Below are 18,197 nucleotides of genomic sequence, written 5' to 3' on the forward strand. Positions count from 1 at the left end.
TATTCCAAATGCATTTCCCATGTTATTACTGACAGTTGTGATATACAAGAAACAACTGAGCCTTCTGCAAATTGGTGCTAGTCAGTAACAAAATCCAGTATAGCCAGCATACTTCGGTGTCGTGAATTAAGATAACATATATGCTCACCAAAAAAGATGCTTGTGAACCTGTAGAACTAAATGCCACACGAAGCTAAAGATGAAATGTTAAAGTGGAGTTTTGAAGAAAATTTAAAAAGTCTAAACTTAATATTGAAAGCAGAATTTTTTTCAAATTTTGGAAAGGAGTATAATTGAATCTGTAAGGAGTACACTGTAAAATAGTGTTCTTGCCCTAAAAACATAAGTTGAAGAAAACATAGACACTGTTTTAAGTGAATACATAACATTTTTTCCCAATTGAAAATACGTTTATACCAGTCTCTTTAAACCAAAGATGCCTGAATGATGTCCTACCGAGAGCCCCAGTGGCAGTTTGTCAGTTCAAGGGCCTCGCTTGCCTGGATAAAAATGGAGACCGCTCATCTTTCATTTGGAAATGCATCACACAGAGATTGCATGTCCCAGCATGCAGTGCTCTATCTTGGCAATGCTATGCTGCTCTGATTAAGATCAGACATTGCATGCTGTGCCCTGTGGTCTTTTTTGGGCTCCCCCTCCGTTCACGAAAGGATTAAGGCAAGTCCATAGATCCAAACTCCTGTGCTAAGAGAGGCTCAAAAAACAATTTGGGTCAACCCCAGGGTGGTTGAGGAGTCCACTACCAAAAAAAGTTGGCTCTGCTGTGGGATGAGGAGCTGTTTCCTGGTCCTGAGCTCCTCATGCTGATTCTAGCCCTTCCTGCTCTCAGCCCGAATGGGGCAGCTGCATTATACGACTGAGCACTCACTGTAGAATTCCTGAATGTAAAGGAGAAAGCAGCTACAGTCCACCTTCCTATTTCATGCTCACTTTTAATGGCCAGAGGCTTGAGGTCATAGCTAATGCACCTCTCTGGTCACAGTTAGTTATTTCTTTGTTGTGACCCGTTGACCAAGGGAGTAGGAGTATTTCGGGCTGCAGCTAATTCACCCTTCATGCCAGTGATGGTCAGTCACTACAGTGCGTGCAAGGGCTATTGTCTGTGCCCAGACTTGCTTATGTGGCTCAGCAAAAAGCCTGAAGAAAATGTAGCATAATTTTCATTAAAATTACATAAAAATCCAAACACAGCTCTCATTTCTCAACCTCACACAAATCATCCCCTCACTGATTTTCCCCTAAGCACCTCATCACCACATATTCAATTCTTGCAATTGCCTCAGTACTTCGAAAAGGTCCTCTTCTCAGTAGGTAGCAGCTGCTGCCACCCCTGCTTCACCAGTGCATGCGTCTCTCTCTCCTTCCCCTGACAGCTGCTCCCTCCTTTCATCTTGTCCCAACTTTCTCACTGGAGGAGTGGGAAGATAGGGAAGGCACTGACTTGGCCAGCAGGTGAAGAACAAAAGAGAATCTTAGCCATTGTACCCACCCAATCTTGGAGGGATTCCTGGTGGGGAGAGGAAAAGAGAGATGGGGCCAGGAACCCTGAGCCCCCACCCAAAGGGCAAAGGCTAGGCAGGTCTGTCTGTGCCTCATCCTCCTTACACTCTAAGAGCCTCAGCCAGTCATAGAGCAACATAGTGCAGAGAGCCACCTCTAGTCCAGAGCAGACCAAGTTTCATAGAACTGTAAAGCCAAAATGGACATTTATGATCATCTAGTCTGGCCTCCTGCATAACACAGGCTGAATTTCACCCAGTAATTTGAAGCAAGCCCAATAACTTGTGGTTTCAAATGAATTCAGGCTAAAATATGTGAAACCTTTGGGATTCACAGATGTTTTCATGAATAAACAGTGGCTGTCGATATTTTCTCAAGCTGCATATAATGGGACCCCACACATCACAAACTTTCATAGCAAGTGAGGAGAAATGAGTATTGTGTTCTGTTCTGTTGTATGTGGTGGTGTGAGAACCAATATAGAATAGAGTACTGGTGGTGGGATATACAAACCCCGCACTGTAAGGAAGGGCTCAAGCAGCAACTCTGGGCCCAGGTGTACTCACTCTGCCATACCTGTAAAGCATTCATGTCTTGGAAGAGGAACTGATAAGCACCTTTCTGGTTAGATTTCCACTCCGCTTTACAAGGTAGGAGGTAGATTAATTTGCACTGACATTTTTCAGGCATTTAGTGTGTTTAATTGAGTTGGCAGCATGTGATTGGTTGATTTACTGTACATTTATTATCAGTATGTTTAAAGGGTAACATATCATTAGTACCCTGAATTCCTCTTATCCTGTCTAAGAAATGGAATATAATTAAGCAATAATGTCTGTTGCATCTGTTGATACAAAGCAATAAACTTCTTCATAGGAATTTATTACAGTTTATTTACAAGTATAAACAGCTGAAATTAAAGTTATTGTTATGCTACACGGGTTTTTTTTCTCTTCCAGTGTTTTTCCACTTCGTTAACTCTCTGAAGTAATCTAAATGTGTGTGAATTCTGCCTGTGCTTCACTGATTTATTCTCAGGAATATGTCACTAGGTGTATTTTGTGATGTGGCTTGCTAATACTTGATTATGTTGTTGTAATATTTCATTTCTTTCAAGGATGTAGTGAAAGGATTCTTCCTGAACCAAATGAGAAGAAAATGTTACCGAGTGCAGTGTCTTTGTTTGATTGGTTTTGCAATGGATGTTCCTGCCTTCACAGTGAAGTGAAAGGCTTTGACAATTTGACAGCGTAATTGTTGGTCTTGGCACGTTGTTTCAGAGATTTGTCAGATATGTTAAACTTCATGAGTTTAAATTTGAACCATTGGTTTTTTTTTTGAAAGTTTGAGTAAATATCTTAGCAGTATTCTGCTTTGTAATTGGTTGAATAAACTCATTTGTAGTGTAATTAAATGACTGTATAGTAATGAGGTACATCGGGCTTTTGGGAATGGTTGGGAATATACAAGAAGTTAAACAAGCTGTGAATCAGTAAACATGTAGGATGCAGGCCAGATCATTAATGGTTTCACAAGCTGTCTGTCTTAGACTCTCTCACCAGCCAAAAGGTATTCCTTTAATGCTCCCCAAATTTTTAATTTTTATTACTGTTCAAGCAGATTTTCTCCAAATTTTAAAATTTCAAATGGTAACATATAGGAACTCTTTGGTCCACCTGCTGCAGCTGCCGTCAGCATGGCTGCATAAACAAGCTCAATCAATTACATCTTACAGTTAGTTTTATTGGGCGTGTGAACTCCCCATTTGGATTTGTTAGGCAGTTGCTTTAGTTTTGCATAATAGTGCCTGCTTTACGCAATGATCTGGTGCCAATTACATCAATTGAAAAAGGGGTGGTGAATTGAATATTTGGGTTGGGTACATACGACATACTGGCCTAGTGTGTCTCGTTCCCCATTAGCATCTGATCCATTTAGAGTAAAAAGGCCTAATACTGCTACTAGCTAATCCAATAATTTCTGTCAATCAAATGGTAGATGCTCGTATTTTTGATGTTGAAGGCCCTAGGTTCAGTCCCCATTGAGGGCCTGTGCATGGTGGCCTATCTGGGAATTTGAACTCTTGTGCCCTTCAGATGCATGTCCCATAATAAGGGGAGTAACACCCTGGATAAGTGTCTTGCTTCTCTCCAGTGGATGGTACATAGAGGAGAATAAGATCCTTCTAAAGCTACCAGCTACGGAGTTAGCTCAAGTAGTAGAGGCAGATGCTTTTGATGCTGAAAGTCCCATTTTCAATCACTGCTGACTGTAGGGTGTGTTACAAAGTGCTGGAAAATAATTTCTCAAGTGAGTGTTTCAATTACTCCCAGCCCTCTTTTTTTATTCGGAATGCAACAAAGTGGAACTTTCACTGAGATTATTCATTTTATAAAAAAGCTGGGCAGTAGTATCATTGTTTTACATGGACTTTTACAAACAGTATTAAAAGTGGGAGGAGATACTCTTAGGGCAGGTCTACACTAGAAGTGCTACATTGGCGCAGCTGTGCTGCTGTAGTGCATCTGGTGAAGATGCTCTATGCCGAAGGGAAAGCTTTATCCCATCGGCATAATTACTCCACCTCTGAGAGAGGCAGAAGCTATGTCAGCGAGAGAGCGTCTCCTGCCGATATAGCGTCAGTGTGGACAGTGCTTAGGTTGTTGTAACTTGCGTTGCTTGATGGGGTGTCTTTTTCACACCCCTGAGTGACGTAAGTTAGATCAACTTAAATGGTAGTGTAGACCTGCCCTTAGATATTGAGAGATGCTTTTTTCAGCTTCAGAACGAAAATCTACATGAAGTAGTCAAACAACTGCAACTAGTAGCAGGAGGAAAGCAAAATTATTGGGTTTTATGAGATGGGTAGTTGATCACTTAGTGTTTGGGCATCAGCTAGCTGGAAGATAATTTAAGATCAGAAGTAGGGATATTTCACTATCACCTGTATGCATATTACATTGACAAACCATAAATCACAGTTGCCTGGATGTTTTCCCTACATCATAGACAACAAAGCCTCAATTCTAGGGTGATGCAGAATTCACAAATCTCTTCTCAGGAAACTACTTGAAAATAAAGCCGCTAGCACTTGAGAGATAGACACTGTCTCTTTTAAACTGCAAATATAGCAAGGTATCTGATTATTCCCTAAGGAGTCCAGGGTTCTTTGATTGATTAGGGAACCGGGTCAAAGAGACTAATGCAGCTTCTTTAGCCTCAAGCACCAAATCTACCCCAGGTTACAAAATGGCTCTAATGCAATTGTGGAAGTTGTAATAAGGGCTTTAAACCAGGACTGAAGCGCTGTAGTTATTTAAGACAAACCCAAATGCTCTTTCTCCTGTGGCAGATTTTGAGGCTACCTTGTGCAGGAAAAGTCTTCCACAATTAACATCTGCATTTGATTAGGTAAACCTTTTGAAATTTTATTTTTAAACCTCCTTTGTCTGTAGGAGTGTATTATCCTCTGCATCTAGCCCAGCCAAATCAGAGCCAATGTTTTCAGGCAATAATGACAGGATTATTGAAGTAATTAATATTAGAGCTGAAAGAGGCAATATTCGAAAGATCCGTATGCCAGTGATGAGACTTTTTTGGAGGAGTAAACTTTGTTTATTGTGATTAAATGTAAGATCAATAAAATATAGGATACCAGTGCAAAACTTTGTCACTAAATATAAATGCTGATCATCACAGTGAGACAGACCATGGAAGCAAACTCCAGCAGCCATGCCAAGAAAGTAGATAGAAAGGAAGGTAAAAAACCCAAACCCACAGTTCCAGAAACTAGAGGATTAGAATAATGCCATTCAGAACCAGGAACTCTGGATTGTCCATCTGATTGAGACAAAATTCTAGTTGAATGCTGCTTAAATGACGTAAAAACAAGTGCAATGTAAGAAACAGGTGCCCCAATGAGTCTCCTAAATGTAGTCTGGATGAAAAAGTATTTACTCTGTGCGATTGTGCCCACTTACTGAGTGTCTGGGCACCAAGGAAAATTTTGGTTTGCAAGCAGTGAATGCGGCCAGGTAAAAGTCCTGGTAAGTAATGGGCCAGAGCTTCCAGAGTGCTAGAAATAATAGTTTACTTGTGGTAGAAATGAATCGCTTGCTGACTTGTTGCAAATAAAGCTTATCACCAGGGGTTTATGAGTGAGGATGCCCAGAATCTCTTGTAACACCATGTGGACTCTGAGTGAGCTTGTATTCCGTTCAGGGTTGACTATTGCACTGGCAGCTTTCCAATGTTATACAGAGGAGTGTTTGATGGGCCTTTGGGATTAAATATGCATCCCATTTTACATGTTATCATGGTCTATAGCAAGGGTTTTGACCAACATATGGAAAAGTGCTAAAGCAATTGTTTAGCTGTGAAGTAAAATTAAAACCTGTAAATATAGTCTCTCTAAAAGAAATCTGATAGCTGGGAAGATTAATATCAAGTGAAGTGCATTGGGCTGACCCTTTAAATATGGTCAGCATGCAAAATTGGAAGCAAAAGAAGACAAAAATAGTCCATGAATTATAAAAGCGAAGGGATTTTCTGGGATGCTATCGTGGGTTAATTAGGGGCTGTTCTCATGTTACTAAACTCTTGGGACCTGCTAAAAATAATAAAAAACAAGGAAAGAGCTGGAAGAGAGAGCCAATTGTCTTATCAAAGTCAGCTGGACAGATATCCACTAAGAGGCTGAAGGCCTATTTTGTTATCTGCTTCCTCTTCATCAATCCCCTCCTGTGTGATGACGTATCCCAAGTTTGATCAGCTGTTCATTTTGCACTTTGATGCTTCATCCAATACATGGGGGGACAATATTGTTTCAGCTGCAGTGCTGTACATTTCAAGTAATAGCCTGTTGATCAGAAACATCTATCCAAGATAGAAATAAGCTACCACTTGCATTCAAGGAAGGTAGAAATCGTGACTTTGAAATGTGTCTCATTGAACAGTTGAGGAATAATCTGTAGTATGCTCCAGGTTTTCCCATCTATAGCAATAACATCTCCGCTGATGTCATGAAATAATGAGACCATATTTTTGCTACTATTAATTAATTTATATGGCTTATAGTTACCCTCCAATCCTAGAAGAAATCTCTAAAATCAAGCTATAGTTGTAAACTGGACCAGTAGGGTGAGCTGTTCATTGTGGCTCCTATCAAGCAGCACCGCTGTGTCATTATTAAAAGTAAGGAAAGGGAGAAAGGCAGGAAAATCAGACCTGGGAAGAAAAAAGAGGGAGTGAGATGCGGGGGTGTAGAGGATGTGGGAAGATGACTGGGCCCTTCAGTATAATGTGGGACTTCACCCTTTATTTGGTAAGCTATGGTACAGTCATAGAAGCCCAATTCCGTGGGTTCGGGGCAGATCAGAGTACAAAAGAGCATGGTACAGAAAAGAGGCCTGCCTAGGAATGTTAAGATGCAGCAGGAGAAGTTTCTGTAATTTTTTTCAGTCTTATTGCAATGAAGTTGTGATAAGTTCAGCTTCTCAGTCAAGTGTCTCTGTGACTGTATATTCCTCCTAGCCTTCCCTTCCATTCGGAGTGCAACATATACAAAGACTTGGAAAGCAGCTGGCCTAAAAGACAAGTACCTGCTTTCCTGGTGATGTGTATAGATGGCAATTCACATTATTAAATTTTCCCCCATTTTTTGAAACTGCAACAACTTTTGTACCTTTTTATTTAACTCTTCTACTCTGGAGAGTCTTGCTATTCAACAGCCATTTCAGTGACCATTCAGCACATTTAACTACCAACTTTTAACTCAGTGGGAGTTGAGGGCACTTCAGGATTCGGCGCTTTGACTTCAATAACTGTGTTATAGAGTTGTTTCAGGTATGCTCAGGATATTGACAGGTTGTGGGGAGAGAAAAGTAGCATAACTACCATGAATTCAGAGGAAGAAAGGAAATCTACAATATGAATGTATCTGGAGCCACTTTCTTCATTTCAGCAAGCACAAATATGGAGAGAGAATTCCACTAGACATTTTCAAAAACCTGTGTTTACCCATGTCTCCATCCATATTGACACAGGGCATTGCTTCAGATGCAAATACAAACAAAAGGACAAGGAGTCAAAAAATGCTGCAAGTTGAGTTGTCCTCCTGTGGCACCAGCATGAAACTCAGAATACTCAGTTGCTGATTGCTTGAGTGAATATGGCAGTGTGAGATCCCCCGGAATTGAATAGTGAATGGTGTCATGAGTGTGTATTCTTTGTCAGACACATGGGAATGTAAAACGCTGCATGCATGTGTTTATATAATTGTGCTGTCTCCTGCTCCCGCTCCCTGTTGAGTCTGATACTGCTTGAAGTTGACAAATATTTTCTGAAGAAATGTGGACTGCTGAGCCCTGTTTACATGGAAGCGTATATGGGTGCCTACCTGTGACATTAAAGGCTGAGGTGGTGGCATAAGGAAGTGTAACATTAATTAGATAAAGGCTCTGATATTAATCATGATGATAATTTGTTTGGCAGGTCAGATACATTTGATCTTACTAGTTCCTGTGATGTTGTCTTTAACTTTAAATTACTAGCTGCACAGCTCCATAGATTGTGCAGAAGGAAGCATTTTTATTAAGGCTCAATTTTAATAGCCTCCAATTAATACCTATTACTGCATCCTTAAGAGCTCATCTTGCCAGGCCTGGCTGAAGGGCAGCTTTTGGAGTCCATCAGCAGTGCTTCATTGGCCCCAATCCTGAAAAGGGAGTTCCTGCACAGTGTCCTGCAGAGTTCAATGAGACTGTGTATTGACATAAGAATTCCTTGGAAGATCAAGGTTTCAGGCAGGTGAAGGGGTCACTTTCCCACGCGTAAGATGTCAGGAAGGTAACAAGAATAAGAGGGTTGAAATAGGAAAAAGAGAGGAGGACAAAGGGACAAAATTGGTAGACAGAGGCTGAGCTTGACAGGAAATGGGGACAAAGAGAAGGGAGAGGGAGGACAGAAAGAGAGCCAATGGGAAAAGAAGGGTGTTAGAAACTAAGTGAAAGGGAGGGTGGGGGCAGAGAGGAAAATCCATTTCAGGGAGGGGTGGGAAGAGATGGAGGAAGAAAAGTAAGAAGCCAACAGGGAGGAGAACTGATCTGTGGAGTTGCGTAACTAACTCAGTTTTTTATTCCACCTTGGGAGGGGCATGAAACAGGAGCAGGTCTTTGTAAAAGGCACAAAGGGTGGGGCTTGACTCACTTGACTCACTGCCCAAGGTGATTTCTACCTAAACATTATGATGTAATGTCTTTCAGCTGCCCTACCCTTGGTTGGGAACTGTACTTTCAGAGACAATGGAAAAGATTAATGACAACCTTTTCAATCAGAGAAAACACTCACCAGGAATATCACACCACAAAAGAAATGAAAAACAACTTTGGCTGTTCAGAAGGGTTTATAAATTTCTCTAGTGTGGGGCTAGAGTACTCTTTATCAAAAATAGTGAGACAAAAAGTAAATTCTGAGCTGCCTTTTTTATTTAAATAATTATATGGAGATATAAGTGGGTCTCTGGGGGGCACAAATTGAATAAGAAATGACATAATCGACTTCTCTCTTTTTCTTTGCTTTCTCTGTCTCATCCTTTCCTTTCCACACACCCAAACTGCTATGATAATTACATACTAAAAATGCCCTAAGCAATAAATATTACAAAATAGAGGTAATGCAATGTAAAGATTTTTCAGGATTTGCCTCCAGGGATTTTTAGGAAATGTAGTAATTTACATCCTGTGTCCACGCTCCAGTGCAGGGGTCATGGAATGAGTGATCTCTTTCACCAAATCCTGGAAGCAACCAGGGCTGCTCAGATGCTGCTTTGCTTTCACTCTGCTTTGCTTTCACCCCCAAATCCCAACCCAGATGACAGGAAGCCCAGTCAGTGTGGTCCCAATGGAATTTCTACATATCTAGGGCAAGACTTAATCCCACATTAATAGGGAAGCTAACACAGTGATCCATTTTGATGGAATCAGCCACTGCTGATCTGCCCTTGGTAGTGGTAAATGGTGATGTCAGGGACAGGGTGATGGTAACAGATGAGGCACTTGGCAACTGGCAAAGCAAGAGCCACCCCACTGAGCAGCTTTTGCCCTTCCAGGCATTTCACATATGAAACCTCATGAGAAGTCCATGACTTATTTGAAAATTACCTGAAATGGAGGCTGAATCATAATTATGACACACACTTGCAGAATAGGCACTTGTCAGAATGATTTATAATGTTGGCCATAGCTGTTTTTTCTCTATAAATCCTTTGCAGGTGGAAATGCCCAGAATCCATTTGAGCTGAGAGCATTTGCAGGCTTTATTTAGGTTTTTTAATTGTGTGAGGTTGATGCCTCAATTGAGGCTGCATCTTGGTCATGAAACAAAACAGTATTCGGGAGCTCAGATTTGAAAGACTAGTCACTGACATCTTTGTTTTGTACTATATATAAATATAAATAAATCTCATCACCAATCCCTTTTTCTCCTGTTGTTTGGGCTGTTTCAGTGCCGTTTATTTTGTGCGACATAAAGAAACCAGACAGAGATTTGCCATGAAGAAAATTAACAAACAGAATCTCATCCTCCGAAACCAGATTCAGCAGGCCTTTGTTGAGCGTGATATCCTGACATTTGCAGAAAATCCATTTGTCGTCAGCATGTACTGCTCCTTTGAAACTAGACGCCATTTATGTATGGTCATGGAGTATGTGGAAGGTAAAGTATTTGTTCTCTTTACAGTGGGAAGAACAGTGTATTTTAGCATCAAAAAAGGAAAATCAACCCACACTGTATTTACATTACAAAAGCTCGCCTGTCTGTTCTCTGTACAGTAGCTATGTACACGTAGGATCTAAATCCACCAATGAGATGGCTTCATTCCCAATCATTATCTTTTGGTGATTGCCTGTAAACTGCTTGTCTTGCAGCTCTAAAGAGAAGTAATGCTCAATGAATGAGTTTGTTATAATTTATAATCATAAGTGTCCTGTAACACTGGAAATTCATGTGAAAATAAAGTTAAGAAGTTATCTTCTGCTTTTGAAATTTTCACCACTGTGAAAATGATAGTGTATCTGAAAACAATTTACAGTAATAAGCTTGAAACACCAAAGAGACACCTTCAAGGGGACCCTGACATTGGGAGAAAGAAGGTCCAGTGGTTAGACTGTTAGCCTGGGTCGTGAAAGAGAGAAAGATCCTGTGTGATCTTGGTTGGTCTTTCTGGGTGTCAATTCCCCATCTGTAAAATGAGTATAACAATACTTCTCTACCTTACAGGGGTATTGTGAATAAATACATTAAAGAGTAAGAGGCATGCAGATTCTATGTTCATGGGTCCATATAAATATCTTAGGTAGGTAGATAGTAGAGAGTTTCTCCTGTCGGTGTAGGTACTTCACCTTCCTGAAAGGCAGAAGCTATGTTCCCAGGAGAAGCCCTCTTGTTGACCCAGCGCTGTCTATGCTGGGGGTTAGGTCAGAACTACGCGGATTTTTCACACCTTTGAGTGACATAGCAGTGTAGGCGAACATAGTAGTGTAGGCCAAGCCTAAGTCTTAATGATGATATTTAAGGTAGTGAATCAAAATTTAGTAAAAAAAATAAAAAATTCTTTTTGAAAACACCTGAATCTCATTCAGGGTCTAGGATATCTTTATCCTTGCACCAAATGCACACGTACACCACTCGGCCACAGGGCAGGTAGTCATACATGCTACACTGAGTGCAATAAACAGGATAGCCCCCACTCTGCTGCTAGGCTTTTGCCTGTATTTTCCCTACAGCTACCTAGGTTAATGATAGGGTTTTTGTTTAAATCAAGAAGTTTTGATTATAGTTTAGTTTAAAGGTTTTAAAGACTGGCAAGTGTACCTCGCCCCCTTTCCACTCCCCTTCCAAACCCCCTCTCGAAACTCCCTGCTAGCGGTCCCTGTTTGCAAAGCTCGTTTGTGTGCATTCGGTGCAAGGAGCTCCTGGCCCTCAGAGACGGTGTATGCACTTTGGAGGCCAGGGTGGTGGAACTGGAGGAGCTAAAGGAGGCAGAGAGGTATGTTGATGAGGCTTTCTGGGATACTGTAGATTTTTCCCACCTCCGGTCAGACAGCCCCTGCACTGTTAAGGAGGATGAAAGGCCCAGAGAAGGAGAGCAGTCAACGGGAACAGAGGGAAACCTTCCCATAGTTGGGATCCTCCTTCCAGATGATTATGGGGTATCCTCTCGCACTGACGTTACCTCTCCGGGGGAGGGAACTCCAGTCACTAAGAAAAGGCAGGTGTTGGTAATGGGAGATTGGATCATTAGAAACATAGATAGCTGGGTTTGTGATGACCGGGAGAACTGCATGGTGACTTGCCTGCCTGGTGCAAAGGTTGCGGATCTCTCGAGGCATCTAGATAGACTTATGTGTAGTGTTGGGGAGGAGCCGGTGGTCGTGGTACACGTAGGTACCAATGACATAGGGAAGGGTAGGAGAGACGTCCTGGAGGCCAAATTTAGGCTGCTAGGAAAGAGACTGAAATCCAGGGCCTCTGTGGTGGCATTCTCAGAAATGCTTCCAGTTCCACGCACAGGGCCAGGTAGGCAGGCAGAGCTTCAGAGTCTCAATGCGTGGATGAGACGATGGTGTAGAGAGGAGGGGGTTAGATTTATTAGGAACTGGGGAAACTTTTGGGATGGGGGAGCCTATACAGGAAGGATGGGCTCCATCTAAAGCAAAGTGGATCCAGACTGCTGGCACTTAACATTAAAAAGGATGCAGAGTTTTTAAACTAAGAGATGGGGGAAAGCCGATTGCTGCAGAGGCGCATGTGGATCAGACAGAGACTTCTCTTAGAGGAGAGTCTATTGATAGAGATTCTCTAGGTTTTAGTCAGGAGGAGAGGATGGAAGAGGATAAAGTATGGGCTAGATCGGACGAGAAACAGTCACATAAAGAATCTGACACATCAGAAAAGGGCAGACAAATAAACAGTGACAAGTTTTTAAAGTGCTTGTACACAAATGCTAGAAGTCTAAATAATAAGATGGGTAAACTAGAGTGCCTCATGTTAAAGGAGGATATGGATATAATAGGCATCACAGAAACCTGGTGGAGTGTGGACAATCAATGGGACACAATCATTCCGGAGTACAAAATATATCGGAAGGACAGAACAGGTTGTGCGGTTTGGGGAGTGGCACTATATGTGAAATAAAATGTAGAAGCAAATGAAATAAAAATATTAAATGAATCCACATGTTCCATAGAATCTCTATGGATAGTAATTTTATGCTCTAATAAGAATATAACAGTAGGGATCTATTATCGACCACCTGACTAGGACATGATCGTGATGATTAAATGCTAAGGGAGATTAGAGAGCCTATCAAAATTAAAAACTCAATAATAGTGGGGGATTTCAATTATCCCCATATTGACTGGGTACATGTCACCCCAGGACGAAATGCAGAGACAAAATTTCTCGATACTTTAAATGACTGCTTCTTGGAGCAGCTGGTACAGGAACCCACAAGGGGAGAGGCAACTCTCGATCTACTCCTGAGTGGAGCACAGGATCTGGTCCAAGAGGTAACTATAACAGGACCGCTTGGAAATAGTGACCATAATATAATAATAATTAACATTCCTGTGGTGGGAAGAACACCTCAACAGCCCAACACTGTGGCATTTAATTTCAGAAAGGGGAACTATGCAAAAATGAGGTTAGTTAAACAGAAATTAAAAGGTACAGTGACGAGAGTGAAATCCCTGCAAGCTGCATGGACACTTTTCAAAGACACCATAATAGAGGCTCAACTTAAATGTATATCCCAAATTAAAAAACACAGTAAAAGAACTAAAAAAGAGCCACCGTGCTTAACAACCATGTAAAAGAAGCAGTGAGAGGTAAAAGGCATCTTTTAAAAAGTGGAAGTCAAATCCTAGTGAGGTAAATAGAAAGGAGCATAAACACTGCCAAATTAAATGTAAAAATGTAATAAGAAAAGCCAAAAAGGAGTTTGAAGAACAGCTAGCCAAAAACTCAAAAGGTAATAACAAAATGTTTTTTAAGTACATCAGAAGCAGGAAGCCTGCTAAACAACCAGTGGGACCCCTGGACAATCGAGATACAAAAAGAGCACTTAAAAACGATAAAGTCATCACAGAGAAACTAAATGAATCTTTGCTTCAGTCTTCATGGCTGAGGATGTTAGGGAGATTCCCAAACCTGAGCCATCTTTTGTAGGTGACAAATCTGAGGAATTGTCACAGATTGAAGTGTCACGAGAGGAGGTTTTGGAATTAGTTGAGAAACTTAACAGTAACAAGTCACCGGGACCAGATGGCATTCACCCCAAGAGTTCTGAAAGAACTCAAATGTGAAAGTGAGGAACTATTAGCTATGGTTTGTAACTTGTCCTATAAATCAGCTACTGAACCCAATGACTGGAAGATAGCTAATGTAATGCCAATATTTAAGAAGGGCTCTAGAGGTGATCCTGGCAATTACAGACCGGTAAGTCTAACGTCAGTACCGGGCAAATTAGTTGAAACAATAGTAAAGAATAAAATTGTCAGCCACATCGAAAAACATAAATTGTTGCGCAAAAGTCAACATGGTTTCTGTAAAGGAAGATCATGTCTTACTAATCTATTAGAGTTCTTTGAGGGGGGTCAACAAACGTGGACAAGGGGGATCCAGTGGACATAGTGTACTTAGGCTCTTACGTAAATTAAGTTGTCATGGGATAAGAAGAAAGATCCTTTCATGGATTGAGAACTGGTTAAAAGACAGGGAACAAAGGGTAGGAGTAAATGGTAAATTTTCAGAATGGAGAAGGGTAACTAGTGGTGTTCCCCAAGGGTCAGTCCTAGGACCAATCGTCTTCAACTTATTCATAAATGATCTGGAGAAAGGGGTAAACAGTGAGGTGGCAAAGTTTGCAGATGATAACTAAACTGCTCAAGATAGTTAAGACCAAAGCAGACTGTGAAGAACTTCAAAAAGATCTCACAAAACTAAGTGATTGGGCAACAAAATGGCAAATGAAATTAAATTTGGATAAATGTAAAGTAATGCACTTTGGAAAAAAGTACCCCAACTATACATACAATATGATGGGGGCTAATTTAGAGACAACTAATCAGGAGAAAGATCTTGGAGACATCGTGGATAGTTCTCTGAAGACGTCCACGCAGTGTGCAGCGGCAGTCAAAAAAGCAAACAGGATGTTAGGAATCATTAAAAAAGGGATAGAGAATAAGACAGAGAATATCTTATTGCCCTTATATAAATCCATGGTACCCCCACATCTTGAATACTGCGTACAGATGTGGTCCCCTCATCCCAAAAAAGATATACTGGCATTAGGAAAGGTTCAGAAAAGGGCAATTAAAATGACTGGGGTTTGGAACGGGTCCCATATGAGGAGAGATTAAAGAGGCTAGGACTTTTCAGCTTGGAAAAGAGGAGACTAAGGGAGGATATGATAGAGGTATATAAAAGCATGAGTGGTGTGGAGAAAGTGAATAAGGAAAAGTTATTTACTTGTTCCCATAATATAAGAACTAGGGGCCACCAAATGAAATTAATGGGTAGCAGGTTTAAAACAAATAAAAGGAAGTTCTTCTTCACTCAGTGCACAGTCAACCTGTGGAACTCATTGCCTGAGGAGGACTATAACAGGGTTTAAAAGAGAACTAGATAAATTCATGGAGATTAAGTCCATTAATGGCTATTACCCAGGATGGGTAAGGAATGTCCCTAGCCTCTGTTTGTCAGAGGGTGGAGACGGATGGCAGGAGAGACATCACTTGATCATTCCCTGTTAGGTTCACTCCTGCTGGGGCACCTGGCATTGGCTACTGTCGGTAGACAGGATACTGGGCTGGATGGACCTTTGGTCTGACCCAGTATGGCCATTCTTATGTTCTTATGCTGTTTCGGCACCAGTTTCTCCTTCCTCTCCCTCTTAAAAAAAATTGCTTGTATGAAAATATTTTGCAAAATAAACCTAAAAGACAGTATTCAAATAGCGAACATTCAGAATCCCCGTTGTACAACTGGTAAATATATGGAGGTCCACGTATGCCTGCATATGGAGCATGGCTTAGATGCATCCGATGAAGTGAGCTGTAGCTCACGAAAGCTTATGCTCAAATAAATTTGTTAGTCTCTAAGGTGCCACAAGTCCTCCTTTTCTTTTAGTTATGTCTGTGCACCTCAAAATATGATACCTGCTAGACCATTTTATTATATTTTCAGGTGGAGATTGTGCTACTTTAATGAAGAATATGGGTCCTTTACCTGTGGATATGGCAAGGATGTATTTTGCTGAGACTGTGCTAGCCTTGGAATATCTGCATAATTATGGAATTGTGCACAGGGATTTGAAGCCAGACAAGTAAGTGTATAGAATATAACCACAAAAGAACTTTGTCTGAAAATTAGTCAGATATGAAAGGTGTAATTTTGCTCTGCAGGAAATGGATGTTTGGTTATGAATATTATCCCATGCATTCAGAATTCTCAGATAATAGATTCATAATATGAGTTGGGTGGTTTAGCCATAATTATAGGTGATGTGTTGATTTTTACAATCCTTTAGGCAACGAGACTAGCATGAGAGAAATACATTTTTTTTTTCTTGAGGCTGAATTGAAGGATAATAAAGTCTGGCCAATAAGAGCAAGCTCTCTCTACATATACTTTGTACCCTATTTAATGCTGAATATGAAAAAAAAATTGTACATACAAATTCTTATAAGGTCAGTGTTAAATGGGAAATCTTTCCCCTCTATCACATTTCTGCAGTATTTGGGGTTACAATACTTCATGTCTTCTATAAATGTAAACTGCATTACAGCAGGTTGCTGAAATAAAGACAGAACCTGACATATCTTCCACTAGTTTTCATTGTCACTTGTTTCAAAACACATTTGAATCCCAAATGAGTCTGAGTCAAAATACCCACCTGGTACTGGATATCTGTTGTCTGCCAACTTAATATCCATCAATTTCCTTTTTTTCCCCGTCTTCTCCCCTATTTAAATGAATGGCACAGTTAATTAGAGGTAGAAAAAACTAATGCCTTTTTCCTTTTAAAGTATCAGAGGGGTAGCCCTGTTAGTCTATATCCACAAAAACAACGAGGAGTCCGACGGCACATTAAAGACTAAATAAATCTGTTAGTCTTTAAGGTGCCACCGGACTCCTCTTTGTTTTTCCTTTTAAAGTTACAATCTATTTGTACGTCTTCCAGAATGCTTGCCATTTCTTCTTGTGCTAACTACGCTGTGCCATATTTTTTGTAGCCTTTATGTGGATCCTTTTAAGATCCTTTAACTATTAGGTGTTCAAGCAGATATAGATTATGGTTTGTTTAAATTCAGTAACAACAACATATGTATCATGCATTTGGTAACTTCCAGGATGCCTCTGTGTCTAGCCCAGTAGTTTCCTAAATAGTTTTTTTAGACAGTTGTGTAGTGCTGTTAAAGCATTATCCTGTGACTATAATAAACAAACTAGTACAATTTCAGTTTATGTTATAGTAATTGAGTGTCATTCTGACCTGCAGTTTATTGGTAACATCCATGGGACATATAAAGCTTACAGATTTTGGGCTTTCTAAGGTGGGGCTAATGAGCATGACTACAAATCTTTATGAGGGTCACATTGAGAAGGATGCTAGAGAGTTCCTTGACAAGCAGGTAAGAGATGCTTTTTTTCATTTCTACACTGAGAGATTAAATAAAGCCACATTTACCAATGGGATATGCCATAATATTATATAAGCCATTATTATTTCTGCATTGGTATTTCAGATGTATGTGTCAGAGTTACCTTTACTGGTGCACTGCAGATTGTTCCATGCTCCCCTTCCCCCCTACCCCCGCATTATGGTCTATTAGTAAGATGAACGATCTAATTGTGTGCAAGTGAGATCATGAGAGAGACAAATGGAAAACTGTTTTTATAGGGAATTCAGGAGTCTCAGCAGAGTATTTGCAGAACTCATGATGCATTGTACAATCAAGGGTGCTAAAATCCTAGCTATGGCCCATTTCCCTTTAAGCATGCCTCATTACCATTTGCCCACAATCTGTTCACTGTAAAAGTTACTTAAGGTAAAACCATTACAACTTTCATGTAAAAATGAAGATATGTTTAGATTAAATAAAACCATTGTTTTAATTGACTCTTGTGTGTAAAAAACAATCTTTTAAAACTGTATTTTTCACAAAATGCATTTTTCGCATACAATACAACCACTTAATGTAGGTCATTCTTCTAAAAATATTAACTGTGTTGCAAGCTGAACAGTGTAAAACATGCCGAAAAGAAAGTTTAAAATTCTCCATGTTTTTTGTAAGATTTTGCTACATCATGAGAATTATTGGGAAAATTTAAGCACAATAACTAGGGTTATTAAACTTTGCTTGTTTAAACATTTTCTTTTTCTCATTTTTAGGTCTGTGGCACACCTGAATATATAGCACCAGAAGTGATATTGAGGCAGGGTTATGGCAAGCCAGTGGACTGGTGGGCCATGGGAATTATCCTTTATGAATTTCTTGTTGGGTGTGTGCCATTCTTTGGCGATACACCAGAAGAGCTATTTGGACAAGTTATCAGTGGTAAATATCACCATGAAAAACTGAATTTCTTAACCTGCTGAAACCAATCACTTAATG

General features: G+C 40.4%; 1 protein-coding gene across 9 annotated transcripts in view; it reads left to right on the top strand.

Moving 5' to 3' along the window:
* Window positions 1–18,197, top strand: part of MAST4 (microtubule associated serine/threonine kinase family member 4) — a 442,775-nt gene that overhangs the window by 395,515 nt on the left and 29,063 nt on the right. For all 9 annotated transcript variants that reach the window (XM_074952648.1, XM_074952649.1, XM_074952650.1 and 6 more), the window contains 4 exons: window positions 10,025–10,233; window positions 15,766–15,904; window positions 17,081–17,213; window positions 17,975–18,140. In XM_074952648.1, coding sequence (XP_074808749.1) covers window positions 10,025–10,233; window positions 15,766–15,904; window positions 17,081–17,213; window positions 17,975–18,140 — 647 coding nt within the window. The remainder of the gene's footprint in view (window positions 1–10,024; window positions 10,234–15,765; window positions 15,905–17,080; window positions 17,214–17,974; window positions 18,141–18,197) is intronic.

The sequence above is a fragment of the Natator depressus genome, chromosome 5 (assembly GCF_965152275.1).
Source record: "Natator depressus isolate rNatDep1 chromosome 5, rNatDep2.hap1, whole genome shotgun sequence".
Taxonomy (NCBI): Eukaryota; Metazoa; Chordata; order Testudines; family Cheloniidae; genus Natator; species Natator depressus.